The 25,045-nt window shown below is 51.4% G+C and overlaps 1 protein-coding gene across 2 annotated transcripts in view; it reads left to right on the forward strand.

Annotated features, from left to right (window-relative positions):
• The window catches only part of LOC136582414 (tumor necrosis factor receptor superfamily member 10B-like), a 57,586-nt gene that overhangs the window by 15,501 nt on the left and 17,040 nt on the right, over window positions 1-25,045 (forward strand). Inside the window, exons 1-2 of one of the 2 annotated variants that reach the window (XM_066583450.1) lie at window positions 730-809; window positions 890-1,022. In XM_066583450.1, the coding sequence (XP_066439547.1) occupies window positions 893-1,022 (130 nt within the window). In that variant the 5' untranslated portion in view covers window positions 730-809; window positions 890-892. Of the gene's footprint in view, window positions 1-729; window positions 810-889; window positions 1,023-25,045 lie in introns of those variants that run through there. The other variant, XM_066583449.1, reaches the window with a different exon arrangement.

Below are 25,045 nucleotides of genomic sequence, written 5' to 3' on the forward strand. Positions count from 1 at the left end.
CAGCCAGTGCAGTGACTGGCACAGGGCAGAGGCATCCGAGTACCGGCTGGACAGGAAGATGAGCCTGGCTGCCGCATTCAGGATGGATTGGAGAGGGTAGAGTCTGGTGCAGGGGAGGCCGATCAGATACCTCCGCTGTGCTCACAGCGAAAGTATCGCGTGATGCACGGCTTCCATTAACTACAATGGAAGCAGTCTGCACGTATTTCCGTGTTAAATAGGATATACCGTGATTTCTTCCACGCTGTGGAAATCCACAGTAGAATTTTCCAGCATGAGCATTGCAAGGCAGAAAGCTGTTACGTTCAATAGAACCTAATAGCTATGGAATTCCGCCGCATGAAACGTGGCACAAATCTGTCTGTGGGCATTAGCTCTAAAGGGGTATTCCTAGACTTTAACTACTGATGATGACCTAACCTCAGCATAGGTCATCAAAAGTTGATCAAATAGGGCCCACTGCTCCCCTTCGGTCAGGGTTGGACTTCCGATCCTGAATACAATAAAGAGCTGGAAGTGTAATAGGGAGCAACGCTCCCATTGATTTCAACAGAATTGAAGCTGACCCTTACACTTTCTCCCCTGTCTACATATAATGACATCCAACCCACTGTACTGACAGCAGGCCGAACAATTGGCTGATCAGTGAGGATCCCGAGCAGCAAGACCCCATCAATCAACTATTGATGACCTACCCTGGCGATGCCAGGCATGCTGTTTCCATGTGAAAATTTCACATCCAGGGGTTTTCAGAAGGATCACGAGGGTGATATCGGGCCGTGAATCACAGTTTGATATCGTTCTTGCCAGTGTGCAGGAGCCATTACTCAATATCCCTTGCATGCTTCATTGTGTTTTGAATATTATGTATTAACTCCTGATTTTATAGGTCATGCCAGAAAAAGACGAGAAAACAAAGAACCTTAAGGGCCAGTCACTATACAAAGGATCCGCTGGGAGCAAAATCAGTCATGAGAATGAATACCTTTCAAAATACCGCTGTTGTCAGAAATGTGCAGCAGGTAAGAAACGTATATAAATGTATGTAACATATACAGTGCATACTTTACTTATCCTGAACTGCTACCTATATTATACTCCAGAGCTGCACTCACTATTCTGCTGGTGGAGTCACTGTGTACATACATTGCTTATCCTGTACTGATCCTGAGTTACATCCTGTATTATACTCCAGAGCTGCACTCACTATTCTGCTGGTGGAGTCACTGTGTACATACATTACTTATCCTGTACTGATCCTGAGTTACATCCTGTATTATACTCCAGAGCTGCACTCACTATTCTGTGGGGAGTCACTGTGTACATACATTACTTATCCTGTACTGATCCTGAGTTACATCCTGTATTATACTCCAGAGCTGCACTCACTATTCTGCTGGTGGAGTCACTGTGTACATACATTACTTATCTTGTACTGATCCTGAATTACATCCTGTATTATACTCCAGAGCTGCACTCACTATTCTGCTGGTGGAGTCACTGTGTACATACATTACTTATCCTGTACTGATCCTGAGTTACATCCTGTATTATACCCCAGAGCTGCACTCACTATTGTGCTGGTGGAGTCACTGTGTACATACATTACTTATCCTGAACTGATCCTGTAGATCTTTTATTATAAAAGTATGAAACATAACAATAGTAAATAATAATAATACAACCGTATACAGAGATAAGGCCCTTCACCCAGAGTTTATGGTCCGCAAACAAAAGAAAACCCATGTCTGGACTCCCCTCCCCCCTGCCGTACACTCGCACACACACTCGAAACAAAACACAATATACCTAAAAGAAGAGCATCCAGCTATCCAGAAGAGAAAACTAAAACTAAAACTCCAGGTCCAGCCGTACCGCACTGAAACCCCATCATAAACAAAATTAGGCAATAACGTAAACATAACATATATATATATACCAATAATTAACTAAATATGAAAATAAAGACCAAGCCAACCGGCATACAAAAATAACTAAAGAAATTGTTTTTCAATTTATTTTTTTTTTGGGTCCCCAGTGCAGCTCGGGGGCCATGCCTGCTCCATCAGTCCGTGCTCAGAGTTCTAAAGTTCAGGACGTGCCAAGCCACACCAGGGGGGGGGGGGTTTATATATATATAAACTGTACAACACTCTGCCTGCCGCAGCCTGGGGGCCATGCCCGCTCCACCAGTCCGTGCCCAGAGTTCAATGTTCGGGACGTGCCAGGCTACGGCTCAAGGCGTGAAACCACTCCCCCCAACCCCCCACCCAACCTAATTACCACCCAGAACGTGAATATATACATATTAACATACATTAACCATTATACATGACATACACGATATACATTAATATAAACCGAAAGCCTAAGGTCGGCTCACCTGCAGCCCTACTTCACTCCATCTTGCCCAAATCAAAACAAAAAGCTTTATGGTGCACTCACAGCCCCCCACCAGGATTGGAGGTGATAAGCCGGGCACAGATATCTTAATGTACTATCCCTTGCATTTTCTCCCTATTCTTTCCCTAATTTGCCCTAGACTGTCCTTAGTCTGCCCCTCAGTCTGACCCTTCATAGAACTGTCCCTGCCCTATCCCTCCTCTCTCCCTATCCTGTCCCTCCTCTCTCCCTACTCTGCCCCTAGAAAATTAAGAAAAAAACTGTCCCTAATGAAATACAAGCCCTCTCCATAGGAGAGAAGCTTTAGATGTGCCCAGCCTCCCATACTCCACAGAACGCACCTTCACCAGGTCACCCAGGATGTTCCTACAGACCGTATCCACGGGGGGGACTTTCATCTCCGTCGAGATTAAACACCGTGCACTCCAGACGTGGAACCTGACCACTAGGCTAACTAGGAATAAAGTGCAGCGGTCCCTGCCACCAAGGCCTCTGAAGGCTCCATAAGCCCACTCCGCATAGGAGAGGTGTGCCAGCTGAGGCCAGCCTATGGAGACCCCTACCCGTTGGTATACCTCTGTATTAAAGGGGCACTGAAGCAGGAAATGCTCCATGCTTTCCAGCACGTCGCTGCACTCCTGACGGGGGCAACCCCTGTCAATCAGAGGCCTGCTCTTCAAGTTACCCCTTACCCCTGGAAGAAAGGCTGAAGCCATCCCCAGCAGGAGTAGACCCACGGAGGAGCCCTCTCTTGCCAGAGGTTGCCTATGTTGATCTTAAAAAAAGTGTTTACAAGAAACACCACGGGGTTGACCATAGATAACCCCCCTAGTCTCCTCGTGCGGTATGTAACATCTCTCCTGATCAGGTTCAACCTGTTCCCCCACAACATTAGGAAGAACAGGTTGTAGACCTGAGTCCAGAGAGGTTCTGGCAAAATGCATGCGCTGCCCAGGTAGATGAATAACGGGAGCAGGTATGTTTTGAGCAGGCTAATTCTTTCCCAAAGGGTCAAAGACCAACCCTTCCACTGGTTTACCTTGTGAGTTGCACCATCCAGCCTGTCCACCCAATTTTGCATGGGGTAATCCCCCTGGCCGAATTTGATGCCAAGTACTTTTGCTGAAGTTTGGGGCACCGGAAGGGTGTCCGGGAGATCAAACGTAGGATCCCCCCTTCCTAACCAGAGACTTTCACACTTATCCCAGTTGACCATAGACCCGGAAGCTTCCGAGTAGCGGTCCACCTCCGACACCACAAACTCCGTCTCCTCTCTCGAGGACACGAAGAGCGTGACATCATCGGCGTATGCCACTGCCCTCAGGGTAGCCTCCGGCACCGCCCGGTCCATCCTGACCCCTGCTATAGGTCCACAATCAACCCTCCTAAGGAAGGGATCTATCACAAACGCATACAACAGGGGACTTAGAGGACAGCCCTGACGGACGCCGGACCCCACCTCAAAAGGGCGACCAGGCCAACCGTTCACCAGCGGGAAAGTCTCAGCCCCTGCATACAATGTTTGCAGCCAATCAACAAACCCCACTGGCAGGCCGTATCTCAGAAGGACTGACCAGAGGTACTCGTGATTAACCCGATCAAACGCTTTGGCCTGATCCAAGGACAGCAGGTACCCCTCCCAGTGACCAGCCCTACCCTGCTCCACTGCCTCCCGGACACCGAGAACAGCGCTAAAGGTGCTACGGCCTGGAACAGAGCAATGCTGGGCCCCCGAGAGGAGCCGGGGTGCAAACTTGACCAGCCGATTAAACAGCACTTTTGCCAGAACCTTCCTGTCCGTATTGAGAAGCGCTATGGGACGCCAGTTCTCAATACGGCTCGAGTCTTTACCTTTTGACAGAATGATCAAGGCCGACCTCCTCATTGACTTTGGCAGAGTGCCCGAGGAAAGACACTCATTTAATACCTCCGTCAAGAGGGGACTCAAGAGGTCCTTGAAGGTCTTATAATACTCGGATGTTAATCCATCCGGACCTGGCAACTTTTTGGGCCGGAGCCCATCAATCGCCAGTTTAACTTCCTCTATTCTGATCTCTCCATCAAAACATCAAGAGAGGTGTCTACCCCCGGCTCAGGGAGAGTTTCAGCCAGGAAAGCCGACATCACTTCCGAATCTAGATCCCTCTTTCCCAAGAGTTGCGAGTAGTAGGATCTGACGACCTCCAGAATCCCTGATCTGGATCGATTCAGGGATCCTGTACTATCGATCAGTCCAGTGACCACTTTACTATTCACTGACATCTTACAGTTTCTGTAAGGGTCGGGCGAGCGGTACTTCCCGAAACCCCTCTCAAAAACCAAGGATGCGTGTCTATCGTACTGGCACTTCTTGAGCAAAGATTTCACTCTGGAGATCTCCTCGCGGCTACCTCCAGTCGAAACGAGATGTTCGAGTTTCCTCCTCAGGCCGTTGTACAGGCGGTACCTGTCCAGGCATCTGAGGTTGGAGAGCTCTCGGAAGAACCTCGCTGCCCTCCTTTTGAACATCTCCCACCACTCTGACTTACTGCTACAGAGATCCAGTAATGGTACCTGGCTCTGCAGAAAATCCTCAAAGGACTGTCTTATCTCTGCTTCCTCCAGAAGTGATGAATTCAGTCTCCAAAAACCTCTGCCCATCCGGGGGGTCTCTGCAACATTCAGAGAAAACAATATTAGACAGTGGTCGGAGAATTCCACCTCAACAACGGACACTGGTGAAGAGATGGCTTCCTCCTTCAAATAAAACCTGTCTATTCTAGACCTGCTCTGACCTCTATAAAAGGTGAATCCCTCGTGGCCTGGGATGTGCCGGATGTGGACATCCACCAGGCGAGCCTCGCTAGCTACGCTATTAAGTGTGACGCTGTCAAAAGTCAACCGCCTGTCTCCAGAGCCTCTCCTATCGCGGGCTCTTGTGACTGCATTAAAGTCACCCCCAAAGACAACTTGGCGGCTGGTAAAAAGGTAGGCCTTGATCCTCATAAAGAGACTCTTCCTGTCCTTTTTTGACTGGGGACCATAGATGTTGACAAGTCTTAATTCTTGTCCCTTCATGAGGACATCCAAGATCAGGCACCTTCCCATTTCTAATTCAATAACTCGTCGGCATTGAACTGCTGCGGTAAAAAGGACCGCAACTCCGCTATATGGCACGGCCGCAAGAGACCAGTAGAAGGGCCTGACCTCCACTCCCTTTTTGCCTTATGTATGGCTGCCAAATCAGACAGCCTGGTCTCCTGCAAAAATAAAATGTCGGCTTCAACGCGGCCGAGAAAATCAAAAGCCGCAAATCTAGCCGTATCCGACTTAATGCTGGCAACGTTAATTGATGCCAGAGTCAGCGGAGTGGGTGCCGCCATCATGAGTGATTAAATTAGATGGCTTTCTTCCTCACAACCGCTTCCTCGGGGTCAGAGGAAAGCCCCTTGCCTCTTTTTTTGGACACAGATGTGTCCATAGCAGGGGATCCCCTGACCCCGTCGTCCTTGTTTCCAGGTTCCAGAGTAGCCTCCACCCCGGAAGGAACTATGCCTTCACGAGGTGGAGACTCAGCTCCCCCTGTTGACCCTTCCTTTGCCCTAGGAACCTTGCCCTCCGCCTCCCCCTCAGAAGAGGAGGAAGAGATGTCTCGGAGGGCTCGGAACCTATTGGAGAGTCCAACTGGAGGTGAGCAGGCTTTTCCTTCCAGTACTTGGCCCGGGGTGGGAGAAGATCTTGAATCCCCTCTTCGTTTCCTCCTCGTGGCACCTAGCTTATGCCTTTTCTCTAGCCACCTCTTGCCTTCCACATCCACACTTTCACAGTGGGAGGAATCTGCAGAGTTGGTCCCCTCCCTCTAGATCCTTCTGTCCTCTTCATCTAACTCGCTGTCCCTCAAAGCCTCAGCCACGAGATTTGCTTCTGGAACCGGGGCCACCATCGACCCACCTGCTGTGGGTGCTCCTGTTTGCTCCCTGCTCCGTCTGCGTTTCTCCTGACGCCTCTGCTCCGCAGGCGTCTTTTGCCGGTTCTTCCCTGGCTCCTGAGCTCCTCCACCTCTGCTAGTCCCCTCACCCCCGGAGGCCACATCATGACCCCCATCCGTAGGTGCTGAGATCGCATTGGCAAAGGAGCGCGGACAGCGACTAAATGGGTGACCAAGGTCACCACACAGGTTACACCTAATCTCCGCACAGGAGGCGGCTAGATGACCCAGACCCCCACACAGAGCGCACTTCAAGGTCTTACAAGCGGCGCTCAAGTGTGAGGGGTCGCCGCACCTGTGGCAGAGCTTCGGCTGCCCCTGGTAAAAGTCCAAGGTACGATCCCTGCCGAGGAAGGCTGCGCAAGGTATGTGTGCCACTGAGTTACCTGAACGCTTCAGCTTAACCATGAACGTCCAGGCCCCAGACCATATGCCGTGCTCATCCCTGTTCTTTTTTGGCATCTCCGTCACCTCTCCGTACCTACTGAGCCACGTCATGATGTCAAAGCAAGAAAGTGACTCGTTACGAGTCAAAACGGTCACCTTCTTGATACCGTTCTGGCGAGACACCACCTGGATGGCAAAGTCTCGCCAGCCGGGCTCGTTTTTCACTAGCTCGTAATTCCACCAGAAGATTTCCAGGCCCTTTGGGCGGACGCAGCTGATATCAAACTCAGACGTGCCGTAAGGATGGATCAGGGCAAAGATGTCAACTGCCCTGAAGCCCATCTTCAGCAGAAGCTCCACTACCCTTGCCCTCGGGGGGCATGTATCATTGCCTCTCCAACGAAGACAGACCACATTCCTACGATCTGCGTCCTGCCCGGGTGTCGGTAGGGACCATACGGTCTCCCCCCTTTGCTCTCGGAAGGCACCCAAGCCATGTCTCTCTTTCCAGAGAGATAGGTCCACCTCTCTTCCTCCAACTGTGATTGTACTCTCCCCCTTCCGTAAAGCCTCCAGGAGACGCTGTTGCAAAACGCCCTCCCTAGTGCCTGGAGACAAGGAGGACCCCTCCCCTCCAGCTGCGACACTGGCATAACTCCTGCCACTTGTTGTCGCCACTGGAGGGGCGACTGGAACCTGTGACCCCTCTGGCCTAACCACCTTATCCCCTGGGCCTCCAGATCCCTGGCTGCCAGGGGGACCCGAGGTGCCCGAAGGCCCAGAAACTGCAGAGAAACGTGTACTCTCGGCGTTGTCCCTCACATCCACCACACGCTCTCGCACATCCATACCCAGATCTACCACTTTTTTTCTCGGATCATGTGGTCCATGGGTCCTGGCCTCTCCAGAGGTAGATGGTAACACCTCTGGATTTTTGCTTGTATTTTTACTTTTTCCTTTTTTCTTTTTTGCCTCCGCATCACTGGAGGCGCAGGATCCGGCCTGACTTGCTCCCAGATTGTGGGAGACACCAGATTTCAGGTTCGCAGCCCCCTCCGCATCACAGGTAGCACTTGCTGCATTAGTGGCACCGCTGCCACCCTTCTTGCCGTTACCGCGACCTCCAGCTGTACTGGCCTTTACTGCGCCTTTCTTACTGACCTCCATGCTCCTGTTACAAACTAACACAGGGACAGGGGGTCTGACCAGCCCGACCCTTTTCTCCCCAACTCCCTGCTCCAGGCCCAGCACAGAGTCCGAGCCAGGGGGGTTTTGGGGGTCAGAACTCTGATCCGACTTTGCAGCCAGACCAGAGCTCCCAGGAACAAACACAAGCTTTTCCTTCAGCTTCTCTGGTTTCTTTTTCTTTATCTCCATGTCCTGCTCTGGCAACTCGTCGCCAAACATGAAGCCCCCCCCATGTGCACGGAGGCTTCGGGCTGTGGGGTCATCTTGATCTGTAGCTATCCCGTTCTTCCCTCTACCTCAGATTCCCCTGAGGTAGATGGCAGCGCAATCTCTTCAGGCAGCTTGTCTCTGGGACTTGTAGTGCCTCTGGGAATTGGTGTTAGCTCTTGAGAGCACACAGGCTGCTCCAGGGTCTCCTGCACATCCTCAAACAACTCTTCATCTGAGGCTTCACCATCACTTGACTCATGGTCACTGCACCTTGCCGCCATCTTAGCAAATCGGTCGTCGTTCAGTATTTTTTCCTTAAAGGGCCCGCTCTCCTCCAGGATCTTGGCCCTCGCGGCTTCCCACACCTTAATGCAGTCTTTGCACTTTTTTATTGCCCTCCTGGCTTCTGCTTGTTTGTCTTTGGAAGCTTTTTGCTCCATTAACATTTTGGCGTCACGGAGCTTCCCTTTTTGTACCACCAACATTTTCCCTGCAAAGTTATAGTCGGTGATGTTCTTAGCCAGCCTGGAGGCCAGTTCAATCACGGATTCCTCCTTTTTCTCACTCCACATTCCCGTGCTTACCGGTATCTGCGGCTCACCTGCTCTCCTGCGGGTCTGGCTGCGGGTAACAATCTCGCTCCCGGGGCTATCGGAAGCTGCTGTGCAGACAAACGGTGCCACGCTGCTGCAGCCACGACCCGGACCCAGTCTCTTCTTACCTCCACCAGCGGCTCCTGTCTTCTTGCGGGCTGCTGCCTTTTCTGGCACCCATGGCAAAGTTTTTTCGGAAGACTCTGATGCCGCCACTGCCATCACTTCCCTCCCTCCCTCCGAGTGGCCCCAGGGGGAGGAGGTGCGGGACTCCATATCCAACAAAGCCCAGAAAAGGGCACCTTCTCTGGGATCCAAATTCAGCAAAACCTCCTTCTCTGACCACACCCTGGAAGTTGCAGCGCTTAACCAGCACACACCCAACTCCAGAAGCTGCACTCACTATTCTGCTGGTGGAGTCACTGTGTACATACATTACTTATCCTGTACTGATCCTGAGTTACATCCTGTATTATACTCCAGAGCTGCACTCCCTATTCTGCTGCTGGAGTCACTGTCTACATACATTACTTATCCTATATGGATCCTGAGTTACATCCTGTATTATACTCCAGAGCTGCACTCACTATTCTGCTGGTGGAGTCACTGTGTACATACATTACTTATCCTGTACTGATCCTGAGTTACATCCTGTATTATACCCCAGAGCTGCACTCACTATTGTGCTGGTGGAGTCACTGTGTACATACATTACTTATCCTGTACTGACCCTGAGTTACATCCTGTAGATCTTTTTATTATAAAAGTGAAAAACATAACAATAAACAGAACATAAATATCGCTCACTTGGCATAAGACAAACATAAAGCAAAACCAAATCATCACTTGTGTTAACTGGACTTTGCCTTAAAAGTGACAAAAGCAAAAGGTCCATCTGGTCCAAACAATACACACAGCACACTACACCAACCTGCACTCCAAAACTACACTCACTCATCCTCACCAATACATATACACTACATACTACATATAACAATATACACACATGTAAGAAAACATCCCTAGCTCACAGGATCCAGCCTGAAATCCCAAAAAAAGAAGAAAGAAAACGACTAATAACCAAAGCAATTATATAATAACAATAATGCAAATAACAAAAGTAGTAACAATAAGAACAACCCAATACCTTTTTTTTTTTTTTTTTTATATTTTTTGCAAGTTTTTTTTTTTTTTATAAATTTTTTAATTTTTTTTTTTTTTTTTTTAATGCCCACCACCTAAAAAATAAAACCTTACATAATCCTAAACTAACCCTATATCCAGACCAAACCACCACACACCCCAAACAACCTCCTACGGTGCAGCCTGGGAGCCACGCCTGCATCCCAAGTCCGTGCTCAATGTCTATGTCCAGGACGAGCCGAGCTGCACCGCATACACACACCCTGCCCGCCGCAGCCTGAGGGCCACGCCCGCACCAACAGTCCGTGCCCAGTGTTCATTGTCCGGGACGTGTCAAGCTACGGCTGAGGCATAAATCCCCCCCCCCCCCTCCCCCCAATAAACCCCCACCCAACCTATCTAGAACCCCTAACCCTATATACAAAACAAAACATAACATAACATATAACATATCTTATACTACAGAACTACAAACCAACACTACATATTAGTACCCGAAAGCCTAAGGTTCAGTTACCTGCAGCCGTACATACCTGATCTTTGACCGAAAACAAAAACTCTACTAGTGGCACACTCAGCCCTCCACAAGGACTGGATATGATAAGCCGGGCACCGACCAGATAGAGAAAAACTATCCCTATAGTTAATCTGTCCCTACAATGTCCCTACTCCTTCCCTAAAACTTACCCTCAGAGAAACTGTCCCTACCTCTCCCTATTCTGTCCCTACAAAGACCCTAACAATAAGAAAACTGTCCCTAACGAAATACAAACCCTCTCCATAGGAGAGAGGCCTTAGTCGTGCCCAACCTCTCATAATCCAGAGAGCGCACCTTCACCAGGTCACCCAGGATGTTTCTATTCACCTCATCCACGGGGAGGATTTTCTCTTCCATCGAAACTAGACACCGTGCGTTCCAAATGTGAAACCTGACCACTAGGCTGACTAAGAATAAAGTGCACCGGTCCCTGCCACCAAGGTCCCCGAATGCCCCATAGACCCATTCCGCATACGAGAGGCGTGCCAACCTGGGCCAACCAATGGAGGCTCCCACCCGTTTGTACACCTCTGTATTAAAGGGACACTGAAGCAGGAAATGCTCCATGCTTTCCAGTACGTTGCTGCACTCCTGGCGGGGGCAACCCCTATCCACCAGAGGCCTGCTCTTCAAGTTGCCCCTTACATACAGTCTCCCGTGGAAACAGCGCCAAGTCAAGTCCCAAAACTTCAAGGGGATCCTGTCAGAATTCAATAAACGTAACCCTCCCTCCAGGTCCCGACTTGGGCAGTCCTTGAGCGCCAGGGGCTTCTGGAAATGGGTCAACAGAACCCTCTTATCGAGGAGTTTCCTCGACAGAGTTCTGATCTCCCACATCCCCAGACCCCACCGACGTATCATCTTCAGAACCACGGTAGCGTAAGCCGGAAGATGCCCGTGCGGCGTGCGAAGATCCTTCACTCGCCCTCCAGTCTCCCATTCCTGGAAGAAAGGCCGAAGCCATCCCCAACAGGAGAATACCCACGGAGGAGCCCTCTCTTGCCAGAGGTTGCCTATATTGATCTTAACAAATGTGTTTACGAGAAACACCACAGGGTTGACCATAGATAACCCCCCTAGTCTCCTCGTGCGATATGTGACATCTCTCCTAATTAGGTTCAACCTGTTCCCCCACAACATTAGGAAGAACAGGTTGTAGACCCGGGTCCAGAGAGGCTCTGGCAAAATGCATACGCTGCCCAGGTAGATGAATAAAGGGAGCAGGTATGTTTTGATCAGGTTAACCCTTTCCCGAAGGGTCAAAGACCAACCCTTCCACTGGGCCACCTTCTGAGTGGCACCATCGAGCCTGACCACCCAATTTTGCATGGGGTAATCTCCCCGGCCAAATTTGATGCCAAGAACTTTAGCCGAGTCCTGGGGCACTGGAAGGGTGTCCGGGAGACTAAATGTAGGATCTCCCCTCCCTAACCAGAGACTTTCGCACTTATCCCAGTTGATGCCGGACCCAGATGCTTCCGAGTAGCGATCCACCTCTGCCATCACGTACTCTGCCTCCCCCCTCGAGGACACAAAGACGGTGACGTCATCAGCGTACGCTGCCACCCTGAGGGCGGCTTCCGGCACCGCCCGATCCATCCCGACCCCTGCCATAGGCCCACCATCAATCATCCTAAGGAAAGGATCAATGGCAAACACGTACAGCAAGGGGCTCAGAGGACAACCCTGACGGACGCCAGACCCAACCTCAAATGGGTGGCCGACCCAACCGTTCACTAGCGGGAAAGTCTCAGCCCCCGCATACAATGTCTTGAGCCAATTGACAAACCCCACTGGCAGGCCATATCTCAGAAGAACAGACCAGAGGTACTCGTGATTAACCCGATCAAACGCTTTGGCCTGATCCAAGGACAGCAGGTACCCCTCCCAGTGACCAGCCCTACCCTGCTCCACTGCTTCCCGGACACCTAGAACAGCACTAAAGGTGCTACGACCTGGAACAGAGCAATGCTGGGCGCCCGAGAGGAGCCGGGGTGCAAACTTGACCAACCGATTAAACAGCACTTTTGCCAGAACCTTCCTGTCCGTATTGAGAAGCGCTATGGGACGCCAGTTCTCAATACGGCTCGAGTCTTTACCCTTTGACAGAAGGATCAAAGCCGACCTCCTCATTGACTTTGGGAGAGTGTCCGAGGAAAGACACTCATTGAAAACCTCAGTCAAGAGGGGACTCAAGAGGTCCTTAAAGGTCTTATAGTACTCAGATGTTAAGCCATCCGGTCCTGGCGATTTTTTGAGCGCAAGCCCATCAATCGCCAGTTTAACTTCCTCTATGTTGATCTCCTCTGTCAAAACATTAAGGGAGATGTCATCCCCTGGCTCAGGAACAGCTTCAGCCAGGAAAGCCGACATCACATCTCGATCTAGATCCCTCTTTCTCAAAAGGTGCGAGTAGAAGGATCTGATGACTTCCAGAATCCCTGATCTGGACCTGTTCAGAGATCCCGTACCGTCGATCAGTCCAGTGACAACTTTACGATTCACTGACATCTTGCAGTTTCTGTAAGGGTCAGGTGAGTGGTACTTCCCGAAGTCCCTCTCAAAAACCAAAGATGCGTGCCTATTATACTGGCACCCTTTGAGCAAAGACTTCACTCTGGAGATCTCCTCGCGGCTACCTCCAGTCGAGACGAGATGCTCGAGTTTCCTCCTCAGGCCCTGATAAAGACGGTACTTACTCAGGCTCCTGAGGCTAGAGAGCTGGCGGAAGAACCTCGCCGCCCTGATCTTGAGCATCTCCCACCACTCTGACTTACTGCTACAAAGATCCAGTAATGGTACCTGGCTCTGCAGAAAATCCTCAAAGGACTGTCTTATCTCTGCTTCCTCCAGGAGTGATGAATTCAGCCTCCATAAGCCTCTACCCATCCGGGGGGTCTCTGCAACATTCAGGGAAAACAAAATCAGACAGTGGTCGGAGAATTCCACCTCAACAACAGAAACTGGTGAAGAGATGGCTTCCTCCTTCAAATAAAACCTGTCTATTCTAGACCTGCACTCGCCTCTATAATAGGTGAAACCCGCGTGGCCTGGGGTGTGCCGGATGTGGACATCCACCAGGCGAGCTTCGCTAGCTATGCTATTAAGCGCGACGCTATCATAAGTCAGCTTGCCTAGGGAGCCTCCCCTGTCACGGGTCCTCGTGACTGCGTTAAAGTCACCCCCAAAGATCACCTGCCGACTGGAAAAAAGGTACGGCTTGATCCTCATAAAGAGATCCTTGCGGTCCCGCTTGGTTTGGGGACCGTAGATGTTGATTAGCCGAAGCTCTTGTCCCTTCATGAGAACATCCAGGATCAGGCACCTCCCTATTTCTAACTCGATAACCCGTCGGCATTCAACCGCTGCAGTAAAAAGTACCGCCACTCCGCTATATGGCTCGGCCGCAAGAGACCAGTAAGATGGACCAGACCTCCATTCCCTCCTTGCCTTATGCACAGCTGCCAAATTTGGCAGCCTGGTCTCTTGTAAAAACAAAATGTCGGCTTCAACGCGGCCGAGAAAATCAAAGGCCGCAAATCTAGCCATATCAGATTTAATGCTGGCAACATTAATGGATGCCAGCGTCAACGGAGTGGGTGCCGCCATCATTGGTGATCGAGTTAGATGGCTTTCTTCTTCCCACCCCCCTTCTCATCAGGGTCTGAGGATGACCCCTTGCCACGTTTCTTGGACACTGAAAGGTCCATGGCAAGGGGCTCCTCAACCTCGTCCTCCTTGCCACTGGGCTCTGGGCCAGCCCTCCCCCTGGAGGTCACCAAACCCCCACAAGAGGAAGGCTCAGCACCCCCTGTAGGCCCCACGCTTGTCCTGGCCACCTCTGCCTCCTCCGAGGACGAGAGAGCTTGGTACCTGTTGGAGAGCCCAACAAGAGGAGAGTTTGGATTGCCTTCCTGCACCTGGCCCGTTGCAGGGGAAGATTTCCCTTCCCTTTTTTTCATTTTCTTGGAGCCCTGCTTGCGCTTTTTCTTTTGCCACTCATCCTTGCCCTCACCCACACTTTCATAGTGGGAAGAATCTGAATAAGTGGCAGCCTCCTCCCTTTGGATCCTCCTGACCTCCTCATCCAGCTCCCTGTCCCCTGGAGCCTCAGCCACATGATTTGCGTCCGGAGCAGGGGCCAGCATTGACCCACCTGCCACCTGGGTTTCCACCAGCTCCCTGCCCCTTCCGCGCTTCTCTTGGCGCCTTAGCTTGGCTGCCCCAGCATGTTTGTTCTTCCTTGGCTCCTGGGCTCCCTCGCCTCTGCTGGTCCCCTCCCCTGCAGAAGCAACCTCACAGCTCTCCTCCGCTGGGGCCATGACCGCATTGGCGAAAGAGCGCGGACAGCGACTGAATGGGTGACCGAGGTCACCACACAGGTGACACCTAATCTCTGTACAAGATGCCGCAAGATGACCTACCTCGCCACACAGAGCGCACTTGATGACGTTACAGGCTGCACTCAAATGTGTGGGGTCGCCGCACTTGTGACAGAGCTTCGGCTGCCCCTGGTAGAAGGCCAAGATACGATCCCTGCCAAGGAAGGCTGCGGATGGTATGTGGGCCACCGAATTCCCTGAACGCTTAAGTTTTACCATAAACGTCCAGGCTCCGGACCAGATGCCGTGCTCGTCCCGGTTCTTATTGGGCATATCCACCACCTCTCCGTACCGACTTATCCAAGTCATGATATCGTAACAAGAGAGGGATTCGTTACGAGTCAAAACGGTCACTCTCTTGACTCCAGTCTGGCGGGTTACCACTTGTGCAGCGAAACCGCGCCAGCCGGGCTCGTCCTTCATCAGCTCATAATTCCCCCAGAAGAGCTCCAGGCCCTCCGGGCGAGCAAAGCTGATGTCGAACTCAGACGTGCCATAAGGATGGATCAGGGCATAGATGTCATTTGCCCTGAAACCCATCTTCAGCAGAAGCTCCACCACCTTACTCCTGGATGGGCATGCGTCATTGCCTCTCCACTGAGGACGGGCCACATTCCTACGGCCAATGTCCTGCCCGGTTGTCGGCAGGGACCAGACGGTCTCCCCCCTTTGTTCTCGGAAGGCACCAAGACCATGTCTCTCCACCCAGAGAGACAAATCCACAACTCTGCCCCCTACATTCATCGAGCTCTCCCCCCTCCTCAAGGCCTCCAGGAGGCGCTGTTGCAAAACGCCGTCCCCAGAGCCCAAAGACGAGGAGGACGCATCCCCCCTCCCTCCAGCGGCGACACTGGCATAACTTCTACCAGCTGTTGTCGCCGCCGGAGGGGTGACTGGATCCTGGCCCATCCCCTGACTACTACCTGAAGCCCCACCCTCCTGTACAGCCCATGTCATACCTCCCGGGGGATTGGGGGCATCCTGAGCTCCCAAAGCCTCTGCGGGAGCGGAAGCGGGAGCAGGGGCAGCGGTAGCACTAACGGTTGTCCCATTCACATCATTCATACATTTTCCTTTTGTTGGACCAGGACCTGCTTCACCTTTTTTCTTAATGTTACACTTTCCAGCTGGATGAGGCTGGAGACCAGCACTGAAAGAGTTAGCCTTAAGTCCAGCATTATGCTCTGTAGGAGCTGTCTCTGCAGCTCTAGCTCCGCCCATTTTTCCGGCCATTCTGGGACTTGCAGTTCTTTTTACCTGCTTATTTGCTATTACGTTACCATCATGATGGGTGGGAGGATCGGCAGACTTGGCCACCACCCACTGCGCCCCCTCTACACCTGACAGGCGTTTTAGGGACACAGGAGGGACAGCCAAGCCGCCACTGGTGGAACCTGATGCCAGACTGCCCCCCCCTCCCACTGGAGGGCAACCATCAGCACCAGCACCTCCGGATTGGCCGCGACCCCTCATTCCATCTTTCCCACGGACCTTCTCTGCCTCCTTATGGCCTCCATTCCCACTACTGGCACAAGCAGAAATGGAGTTTTGGGCCGCATTAACCCTCTCTTCCCCAGTCCCCTGCACCGGACCCACTGCAGAGCCCGGGACTAGGGGTATACCAGGGCTAGCACCCCGATCTGACTTTGCAGCCGGACCGGAGTGCTTGGTGACGTACACAAACCTCTCCTGCACGGTGGTCTTCATCTTTTTTTTCTGTTTCTTTTTGCTTGCCGATGTTTCAGGCATGTCGTCACCAAAGTACATATTGTGCATTCTTTCTGGGGACTCCTGCAGCATGATTTGCTGCATGATGAGGGCCCCCTCACCGCTGCTGCTGTCGCTGTCGTCGTCCGCGTCCTCAGCACTGGACTCCTCCGATGTGGGGGGCAGGCTAACCTGCTCAGCAGGAATGCTGCTCCCTGCAGTTCCCCCCTGCTGTAGGGACGGCTGCTCCCCAGAGCATATCGCCATCCCCTCCTGTGGATCCTCCGACTCGTCTGAGCTGCTGTCGCTGCTCACGTGCACCATTCCAGCAAATCGCTCATCATTTAGGAGCTTCTCTTTAAATGGGCCGCTGGCTTGGAGTATTCTATATCTCTCCTCCTTGTAGAAGTCCACAGCCTCCTTGCAGGCTTTAACTTTTTCTGCTGCAGCGATCTTTTTTCTTCCCTGTGGGGCTTTGTCTAGATCGCTCAGGGCAGTCTGCAGTTCCCTGCGATACTTCTGCAGCTGCCTACCAACCTCCTTATAGTCCTTTATGTTGGCAGCTATCCGAGATGCCATAGCAGTAACAGATTCACCTTTGCTGCGCTCTCCCCAGCTGACACTTGTAGGTGCCTTTGCAGCACTTACCTTGGCTTTAGTTTGGCTTCGGGTTTTCCTATAATCCACATCCTCCCGGGGAGTCTGGGTGACGCTGCGTGGACCCCGACTGGATCCTCTCCCCTCCTGGGGTTCATTCCTCCCCCCTCCCGACCGAAGCCGGAGGGGGGAAGCACGGCACTCCATGGCAAATGTAGCCCAGAAACGTGCACTTGTTTCTGGGCTCTCAGCAAGGTCTCCACCCTAGAAGCAGACCACACCCTGGAACCAGCAGAGCTCTCAGACACACAACCTTCCTCCAGAGATGCACTCACTATTCTGCTGGTAGTCACTGTGTACATACATCACTTATCCTGTACTGATCCTGAGTTACATCCTGTATTATACTCCAGAGCTGCACTCACTATTCTGCTGGTAGTCACTGTGTACATACATCACTTATCCTGTACTGATCCTGAGTTACATCTTGTATTATACTCCAGAGCTGCACTCACTATTCTGCTGGTGGAGTCACTGTGTACATACATTACTTATCCTGTACTGCTCCTGAGTTACATCCTGTATTATACTCCAGAGCTGCACTCACTATTCTGCTGGTGGAGTCACTGTGTACATACATTACTTATCCTGTACTGCTCCTGAGTTACATCCTGTAGATCTTTTTTTTAATTATAAAATTAAAAAAACATAAGAGCACAAATATCGCTCAGAAAACATAAACATATGACAAAACCAAACTGAAACCCGCCTTAATTCAGGGAAAACAAAAGGGTCCATCTGGTCCAAACTAATCTCCACAGCACACTACAGATAGACTGCATTCACTCACACTTAGCAATACACATAATATAACACCCCATGACAGAAATAATATATACAGAACCATAAACACAACCCACAGGATCCAGTCAGAAATGAAACAAGGACCCAAGAAACAAATGAAACTCCAATAGCAATTACCTGACAATAATAATAAACCAGTTTTGTTTTTGTTTTAATTATTTTTATTTATTTTTTTTATATACAAACCACCACACACCCCAAACAACCCCCTAAGGTGCAGCCTGGGAGCCACACCTGCATCCTAAGTCCATGCTCAATGTCTATGTCCAAGCTGCACCACATACACACACCCTGCTCACCGCAGCCTGCGGGCCACGCCCGCACCAAAAGTCTGTGCCCAGTGATCATTGTCCGGGACGTGTCAAGCTATGGCTGAGTTATAAATCCCCCCTCCCCCAACCTATCTATAACCTCCTATACCAAGCTTATAATACAGTACCTCACAACAAGAACTAAGCAAAAACACACAATACCACCTGAAAGCCTAAGCTCAGTTACCTGCAGCCGTACTACTTCATCGAAAACAAAACTCTACTAGTGTCACACAGAGCCCTCTACCAGGACTGGATATGATAAGCCGGGCACCGATAAATAAAGAAATCTATCCCTAGGATTACTCTATCCCTAACATTTCCCTACTTCTTCCCTTAAGCTTGCCCTCAGAAAAAACTGGCCCTAGCTCTCCCTATTCTGCCCCTAAAATGACCCTAACAATAGAAAAAGAATCTGTCCCTAACAAAAGACAAACCCTCTCCATAGGAGAGAGGCTTTAGTCGTGCCCAACCTCTCATAATCCAGAGAGCACACCTTCACCAGGTCACCCAGGATGTTCCTACAGACCGTATCCACGGGGGGGACACGAAACACTGTGCATTCCAAACGTGAAACCTGACCACTAAGCTGACTAAGTGTAAAGTGCACCGGTCCCTGCCACCAAGGTCTCTGAATGCCCCATAAATCCATTCCGCGTAGGAAAGGCATGCCAGCCTAGGCCAACCAATGGAGGCTCCCACCCAATTGTACACCTCTGTATTGAAGGGGCACTGAAGCAGGAAATGCCCAATGCTTTCCAGCACGTTGCTGCACTCCTAGGGGCGGACAAACCCTATCCACCAGTGGCCTGCTCTTCAAGTTACATACAGTCTCCCGTGGAAACAGCGCCAAGTCAAGTCCCAAAACTTCAAGGGAATCCTGTCAGAATTTAATAAACGCAACCCTACCACCAGGTCCTGACTTGAGTGCCAGGGGCTTCTGGAAATGGGTCAACAGAACCCTCTTGTCAAGGAGCTTCCTCGACAGAGTCCTGATCTCCCACATCCCCAGACCCCACCGGCGATCACCTTCAGAGCCAAGGTAGCATAAGCCAGAAGATGCCCGTGCAGCGTGCGAAGGTCCCTTACTCGCCCTCCTGTCTCCCATTCCTGGAAGAATGGCTGAAGCTATCCCCTACAGGAGAATACCCACGGAGGAGCCCTTTCCTGCCAGAGGTTGCCTATGTTGATCTTAACAAAAGTGTTTACGAGAAACACCACGGGGTTGACCATAGATAACCCCCCTAGTCTCCTCATGCGGTACATAACATCTCTCCTAATTAGGTTCAACCTATTCCCCCACAACATTAGGAAGAACAAGTTGTAGACCCAAGTCCAGAGAGGCTCTGGCAAAATGCATACACTGCCCAGGTAGATAAATACAGGGAGCAGGTATGTTTTAATCAGATTAACCCTTTGCCAAAGGGTCAAAGACCAACCCTTCCACTGGGCCACCTTCTGAGTGGCACCATCAAGCCTGACCACCCAATTTTGCTGGGGATAATCTCCCCGGCCAAATTTGATGTCGAGAACTTTAGCCGAGTCCTGGGGTGCTGGAAGGGTGTCCGGGAGACCAAAAGTAGGATCTCCCCTTGCTAACCAGAGACTTTCACACTTATCCCAGCGGATGCCGGACCCAAATGCTTCCGAGTATCGATCCACCTCTGCCATCCCCTACTCTGCCTCCCCACTCGAAAACACAAAGACAGTGACATCATCAGCGTACGCTGCCACCCTGAGGGTGGCTTCCGGTACCGCCTGATCTATCCCGACCCCCGCCATAGGTCCACCATCCATCCTCCTAAGGAAAGAATCAATGGCAAACATGTAAAGCAAGGGGCTCAGAGGACAACCCTGACGGACGCCAGACCCAACCTCGAATGGGTGGCCGACCCAACCATTCACTAGCGGGAAAGTCTCAGCTCCCGCATACAATGTCCTGAGCCAATTGACAAACCGGCAGGTCATACCTCAGAAGAACAGACCAGAGTTACTCGCGGTTAACCCGATCAAACGCTTTGGCCTGATCCAAGGACAGCAAGTACCCCTTCCAGTGACCAGCCATACCCTGCTCCACTGCCTCACGGACACCGAGAACAGCACTAAAGGTGCTGTGGCCTGGAACAGAGCAATGCTGGTTTGCTGGTGCAAACTTGACCAGCCGATTAAACAGCACTTTTGGCAGAACCTTCCTGTCTGTATTGAGAAACGCTATGGGACGCCAGCTCTCAATATGGCTTGAATCTTTACCCTTTGACAGAATGATCAAGGCTGACCTCCTCATTGACTTTGGGAGAGTGTCCGAGGAAAGACACTCATTGAAAACCTCAGTCAAGAGGGGACTCAAGATGTCCTTAAAGGTCTTATAGTACTCAGATGTTAAGCCATCCGGCCTGGCGATTTTTTGAGCCCAAGCTCATCAATCGCCAGTTTAACTTCCTCTACGTTGATCTCCTCCATCAAAACATTAAGGGAGATGTCATCACCTGTCTCAGGAACAGCTTCATCCAGGAAAGCCAACATCACATCTCGATCTAGATCTCTCTTTCTCAAAAGGCGCGAGTAGAAGGATTTGACGACTTCCAGAATCCCTGATCTGGACCTGTTCAGGGATCCCGTACCGTCGATCAGTCCAGTGACAACTTTACGATTCACTGACATCTTGCAGTTTCTGTAGGGGTCGGGCAAGTGGTACTTCCCGAAATCCCTCTCAAAAACCAAAGATGCATGCCTATTATACTGGCCCCCTTTGAGCAAAGACTTCATTTTGGAGATCTCCTCGCGGCTACCTCCAGTCAAGACAAGACGTTCGAGTTTCCTCCTCAGGCCCTGATAAAGATGATACTTACTCAGGCTCCTGAGGCTAGAGAGCTGGCGGAAGAACCTGGCCGCCCTGATCTTGAACATCTCCCACCACTCTGACTTACTGCTACAAAGATCCAGTAATGGTACCTGGCTCTGCAGAAAATCCTCAAAGGACTGTCTTATCTCTGTTTCCTCCAGGAGTGACGAATTTAGCCTCCATAAGCCTCTGCCCATCTGGGGGGTCTCTGCAACATTCAGGGAAAACAAAATCAGACAGTGGTCAGAGAATTCCACCTCAACAACAGACACTGGTGAAGAGATGGCTTCCTCCTTCAAATAAAACCTGTCTATTCTAGACCTGCACTCACCTCTATAATAGGTGAAACGCGCGTGGCCTGGGGTGTGCCGGATGTGGACATCCACCAGGCGAGCTTCGCTAGCTATGCTATTAAAGGCATATATTTCAAATGCAGGAGTCCAGCTATTGTGAAGAACCTTGCTTTTATTCCAATAACTTCGTGCTCATACAGACAAACAGAGTACGCGTTTTGGTTCACCTCTTTATAGCCGGACTCCTGCATTTGAAATATATGTGTCTAACTAAAGCCAAAGTAGCCGGATGGCAATGTGAAGGCTTGTGAGTATACCTGCTTATGGGACCAAGACTGCAACGCAAGAAAGCAAGGTGGGACAGTTTATTTTTTGTTGCATATATGCTATTAAAGGGGTTGTCCCGCGAAACAAAGTTGGGGTATACACTTCTGTATGGCCATATTAATGCACTTTGTTATGTACATTGTGCATTAAACATGAGCCATACAGAAGTTATTCACTTACCTGTTCCGTTGCTGGCGTCCCCGTCTCCATGGTGCCGTCTAATTTTCAGCGGCTAATCGCCTGATTAGACGCGCTTGCGCAGTCCGGTCTTCTTTCTTCTGAATGGGGCCGCTCGTGCCAGAGAGCGGCTCCTCGTAGCTCCGCCCCGTCACGTGTGCCGATTCCAGCCAATCAGGAGGCTGGAATCGGCAATGGACCGCACAGAAGACCTGCGGTCCACCGAGGGTGAAGATCCCGGCGGCCATCTTCGCAAGGTAAGTAAGAAGTCACCGGAGCGCGGGGATTCAGGTAAGCACTATCCGTTTTTTTTTTTAAAACCCCTGCATCGGGTTTGTCTCGCGCCGAACGGGGGGGGCTATTGAAAAAAAAAAAACCCGTTTCGGCGCGGGACAACCCCTTTAAGTGCGACGCTATCGTAAGCCAGCCGATCTAGGGAGCCTTCCCTGTCACGGGTCCTCGTGATGGTATTATAGTCACCCCCAAAGATCACCTGACGGCTGGTAAAAAGGTATGGCTTGATCCTCATAAAGAGATCCTTGCGGTCCTGTGGGTTTTGGGGACCATAGATGTTAACCAACCGTAGCTCTTTTCCCTTCATGAGGACATCTAAAATCAGGCACCTCCCTATTTCTAACTCAATTACCCGTCGGCATTGAACCGCTGGGGTAAAAAGAACCGCCACTCCTCTATATGGCTCGGTCGCAAGAGACCAGTAGGATGGCCCGGAACTCCACTCCCTCTTTGCTTTATGTATTGCTGCTAAATTTGGCAGCCTGGTCTCTTACAAAAACAAAATGTCGGCTGCAACACGGCCGAGAAAATCAAGACTTAATGCTGGCAACGTTAATTGATGGCAGCGTCAATGGAGCGGGTGTCGCCATCTTTGATGATTGAGTTAGATGGCTTTCTTCTTTCCACCCCTTTTCTCTTCAGGGTCTGACGAAGACCCCTTGCCACGTTTTTTTGACACCGAAAGGTCCAAGGCAAGGGGCTCCTCAACCTCGTCGTCCTTGTCACTGGGCCCCAGGCCAGCCCTTCCCCTGGAGGTTACTGTACCCTCACAAGAGGAAGACTCTGCGCCCCCTGTAGTCCACACACTTGTCCCAGAATCCTCACCCTCCACCTCCTCTGAAGAAGAAGAGAGAGCTTGGAACCTGTTGGAGAGCTCAACAAGAGGCGAGTTTGGTTTACCTTCCTGCGCCTGGGCCAGTATAGAGGAAGATCTTCTTACCCGCATTTTTTTCTTTTTTCCCCCGGTGCCCTGCTTTCGCTTTTTTCTGTCGCCACACCTTGCCATCCTCATCCACACTTTCATAGTAGGAGGAATTTGAAGAAGTGGCAGCCTCCTCCCTCTGGATCCTTCTGACCTCCTCATCCAACTCGCCCTCCCCTGGAGCCTCAGCCACATGAGTCGCATCTAGAGCAGGTGCCAGCATTGACCCACCTGCCACATGTGTCTCCACCAGTTCTCTGCTCCTTCTGCGCTTCTCTTGGCGCCTTAGTGAGTGCAGCAGCCCCAACATGTTTGTTCTTCACAGGCTCCTGGACTCCTCCGCCTCTGCTGGTCCCTTCCCCCGCAGAGGCAACCTCATGGCTCTCCTCCATTGGGGCCATGACCACATTGGCGAAAGAGTGTGGACAGCGGCTGAATGGGTGACCGAGGTCACCACACAGGTGACACCTAATCTCCGCACAGGATGCCGCAAGATGACCTACCTCGCCCCACAGAGTGCACTTGATGACATTACAGGCGGCACTTGTGACAGAGCTTCGGTTGCCCCTGGTAGAAGACCAGAATGCGATCCCTACCGAGGAAAGCCGCAGATGGTATGTGGGCCACCGAGTTTCCCGAACGCTTTAGTTTTACCATGAATGTCCAGGCTCCGGACCAGATGCCGTGTTCATCTCTGTTTTTTTTTTTTTTTGGCATATCCACTACCTCACCGTATCGACTGAGCCAAGTCATGATGTCATAACAAGAGAGTGACTCATTACGGGTCAAAACGGTCACTCTCTAAACTCCAGTTTGGCGGGTTACCACTTGCGCAGCAAAACCATGCCAGCCGGGCTCGTCCTTCATCAACTCATAGTTCCCCCAGAAGAGCTCAAGGCCCTCCGGGCGAGCAAAGCTGATGTCAAACTCAGACGAGCCGTAGGGATGGATAAGGGCATAGATGTCCTGCGCCCTAAAACCCATCTTCAGCAGAAGCTCAACCACTTTGCCCCCCCATGCATCACTGCCTCTCCACTGAAGACAGGCCACGTTCCTACGGCCAATGTCCTGCCCGAGTGTCGGAAGGGACCATACAGTCTCCCCCCTTTGCTCTCGGAAGGCTCCAAGTCCATGTCTCTGTACCCAAAGAGACAAGTCCACAACTCTACCTCCTACAGTCATTGAGCTCTCCCCTCTCCTCAAAGCCTCAAGGAGACGCTTCTGTAAGACACCGTCCCCGGAGCCCGAAGACAAGGAGGATACCTCTCCCCTCCCCCCAGCGGCGACACTGGCATAATTTCTGCCAGATGTTGTCGCCGCTGGAGGGCCAACTGGATCCTGTCCCACCCCCCGACCATCTACTGAAACCATACCTGCTTGTTCAGCAGGCAATGAGCCTGGGGTATTGGGGACCTTTGGAGGTATAGAAACAGCAGTAGTAGGGGTAACAGGGGTACTCACATTCACATTCTTCACAGCTTTTACATCCTTCTCCTGACCAGTACCTGCCTTTTGCTTATTTATTTTTTTCCCAGAGGGCAAGTCCCCAACCTCAGCAACCAACTGAGGATGCAAAACCACATCCGCTGTGCATAATTTCATAGGACTTTTTGTTGCTGAAGCTCCGCCCACAACAGCGGCTCTGGGATCTGCAGCGGGACATCCAGGATGGGTGGGAGGATTGGCCGACCCGACCACCACCCACCGCAGCCCCTCAGTCCCCGACAGGCACCTCAGGGACACAGGGGGGACAGCCAAGCCGCCATCTTTTTTGACGGCACCTGGGACCGAATCGTCTCCCCCTCCCACTGGGTTGCGACCAACAGCACCAGTGCCTCTGGTCTGGCCACGACCCTTCATTTTAACCTTTTCACCCACCTTCTCTGCCTCCTTAACTCCT

The sequence above is a fragment of the Eleutherodactylus coqui genome, chromosome 11 (genome assembly GCF_035609145.1).
Source record: "Eleutherodactylus coqui strain aEleCoq1 chromosome 11, aEleCoq1.hap1, whole genome shotgun sequence".
NCBI classification, from domain to species: Eukaryota; Metazoa; Chordata; class Amphibia; order Anura; family Eleutherodactylidae; genus Eleutherodactylus; species Eleutherodactylus coqui.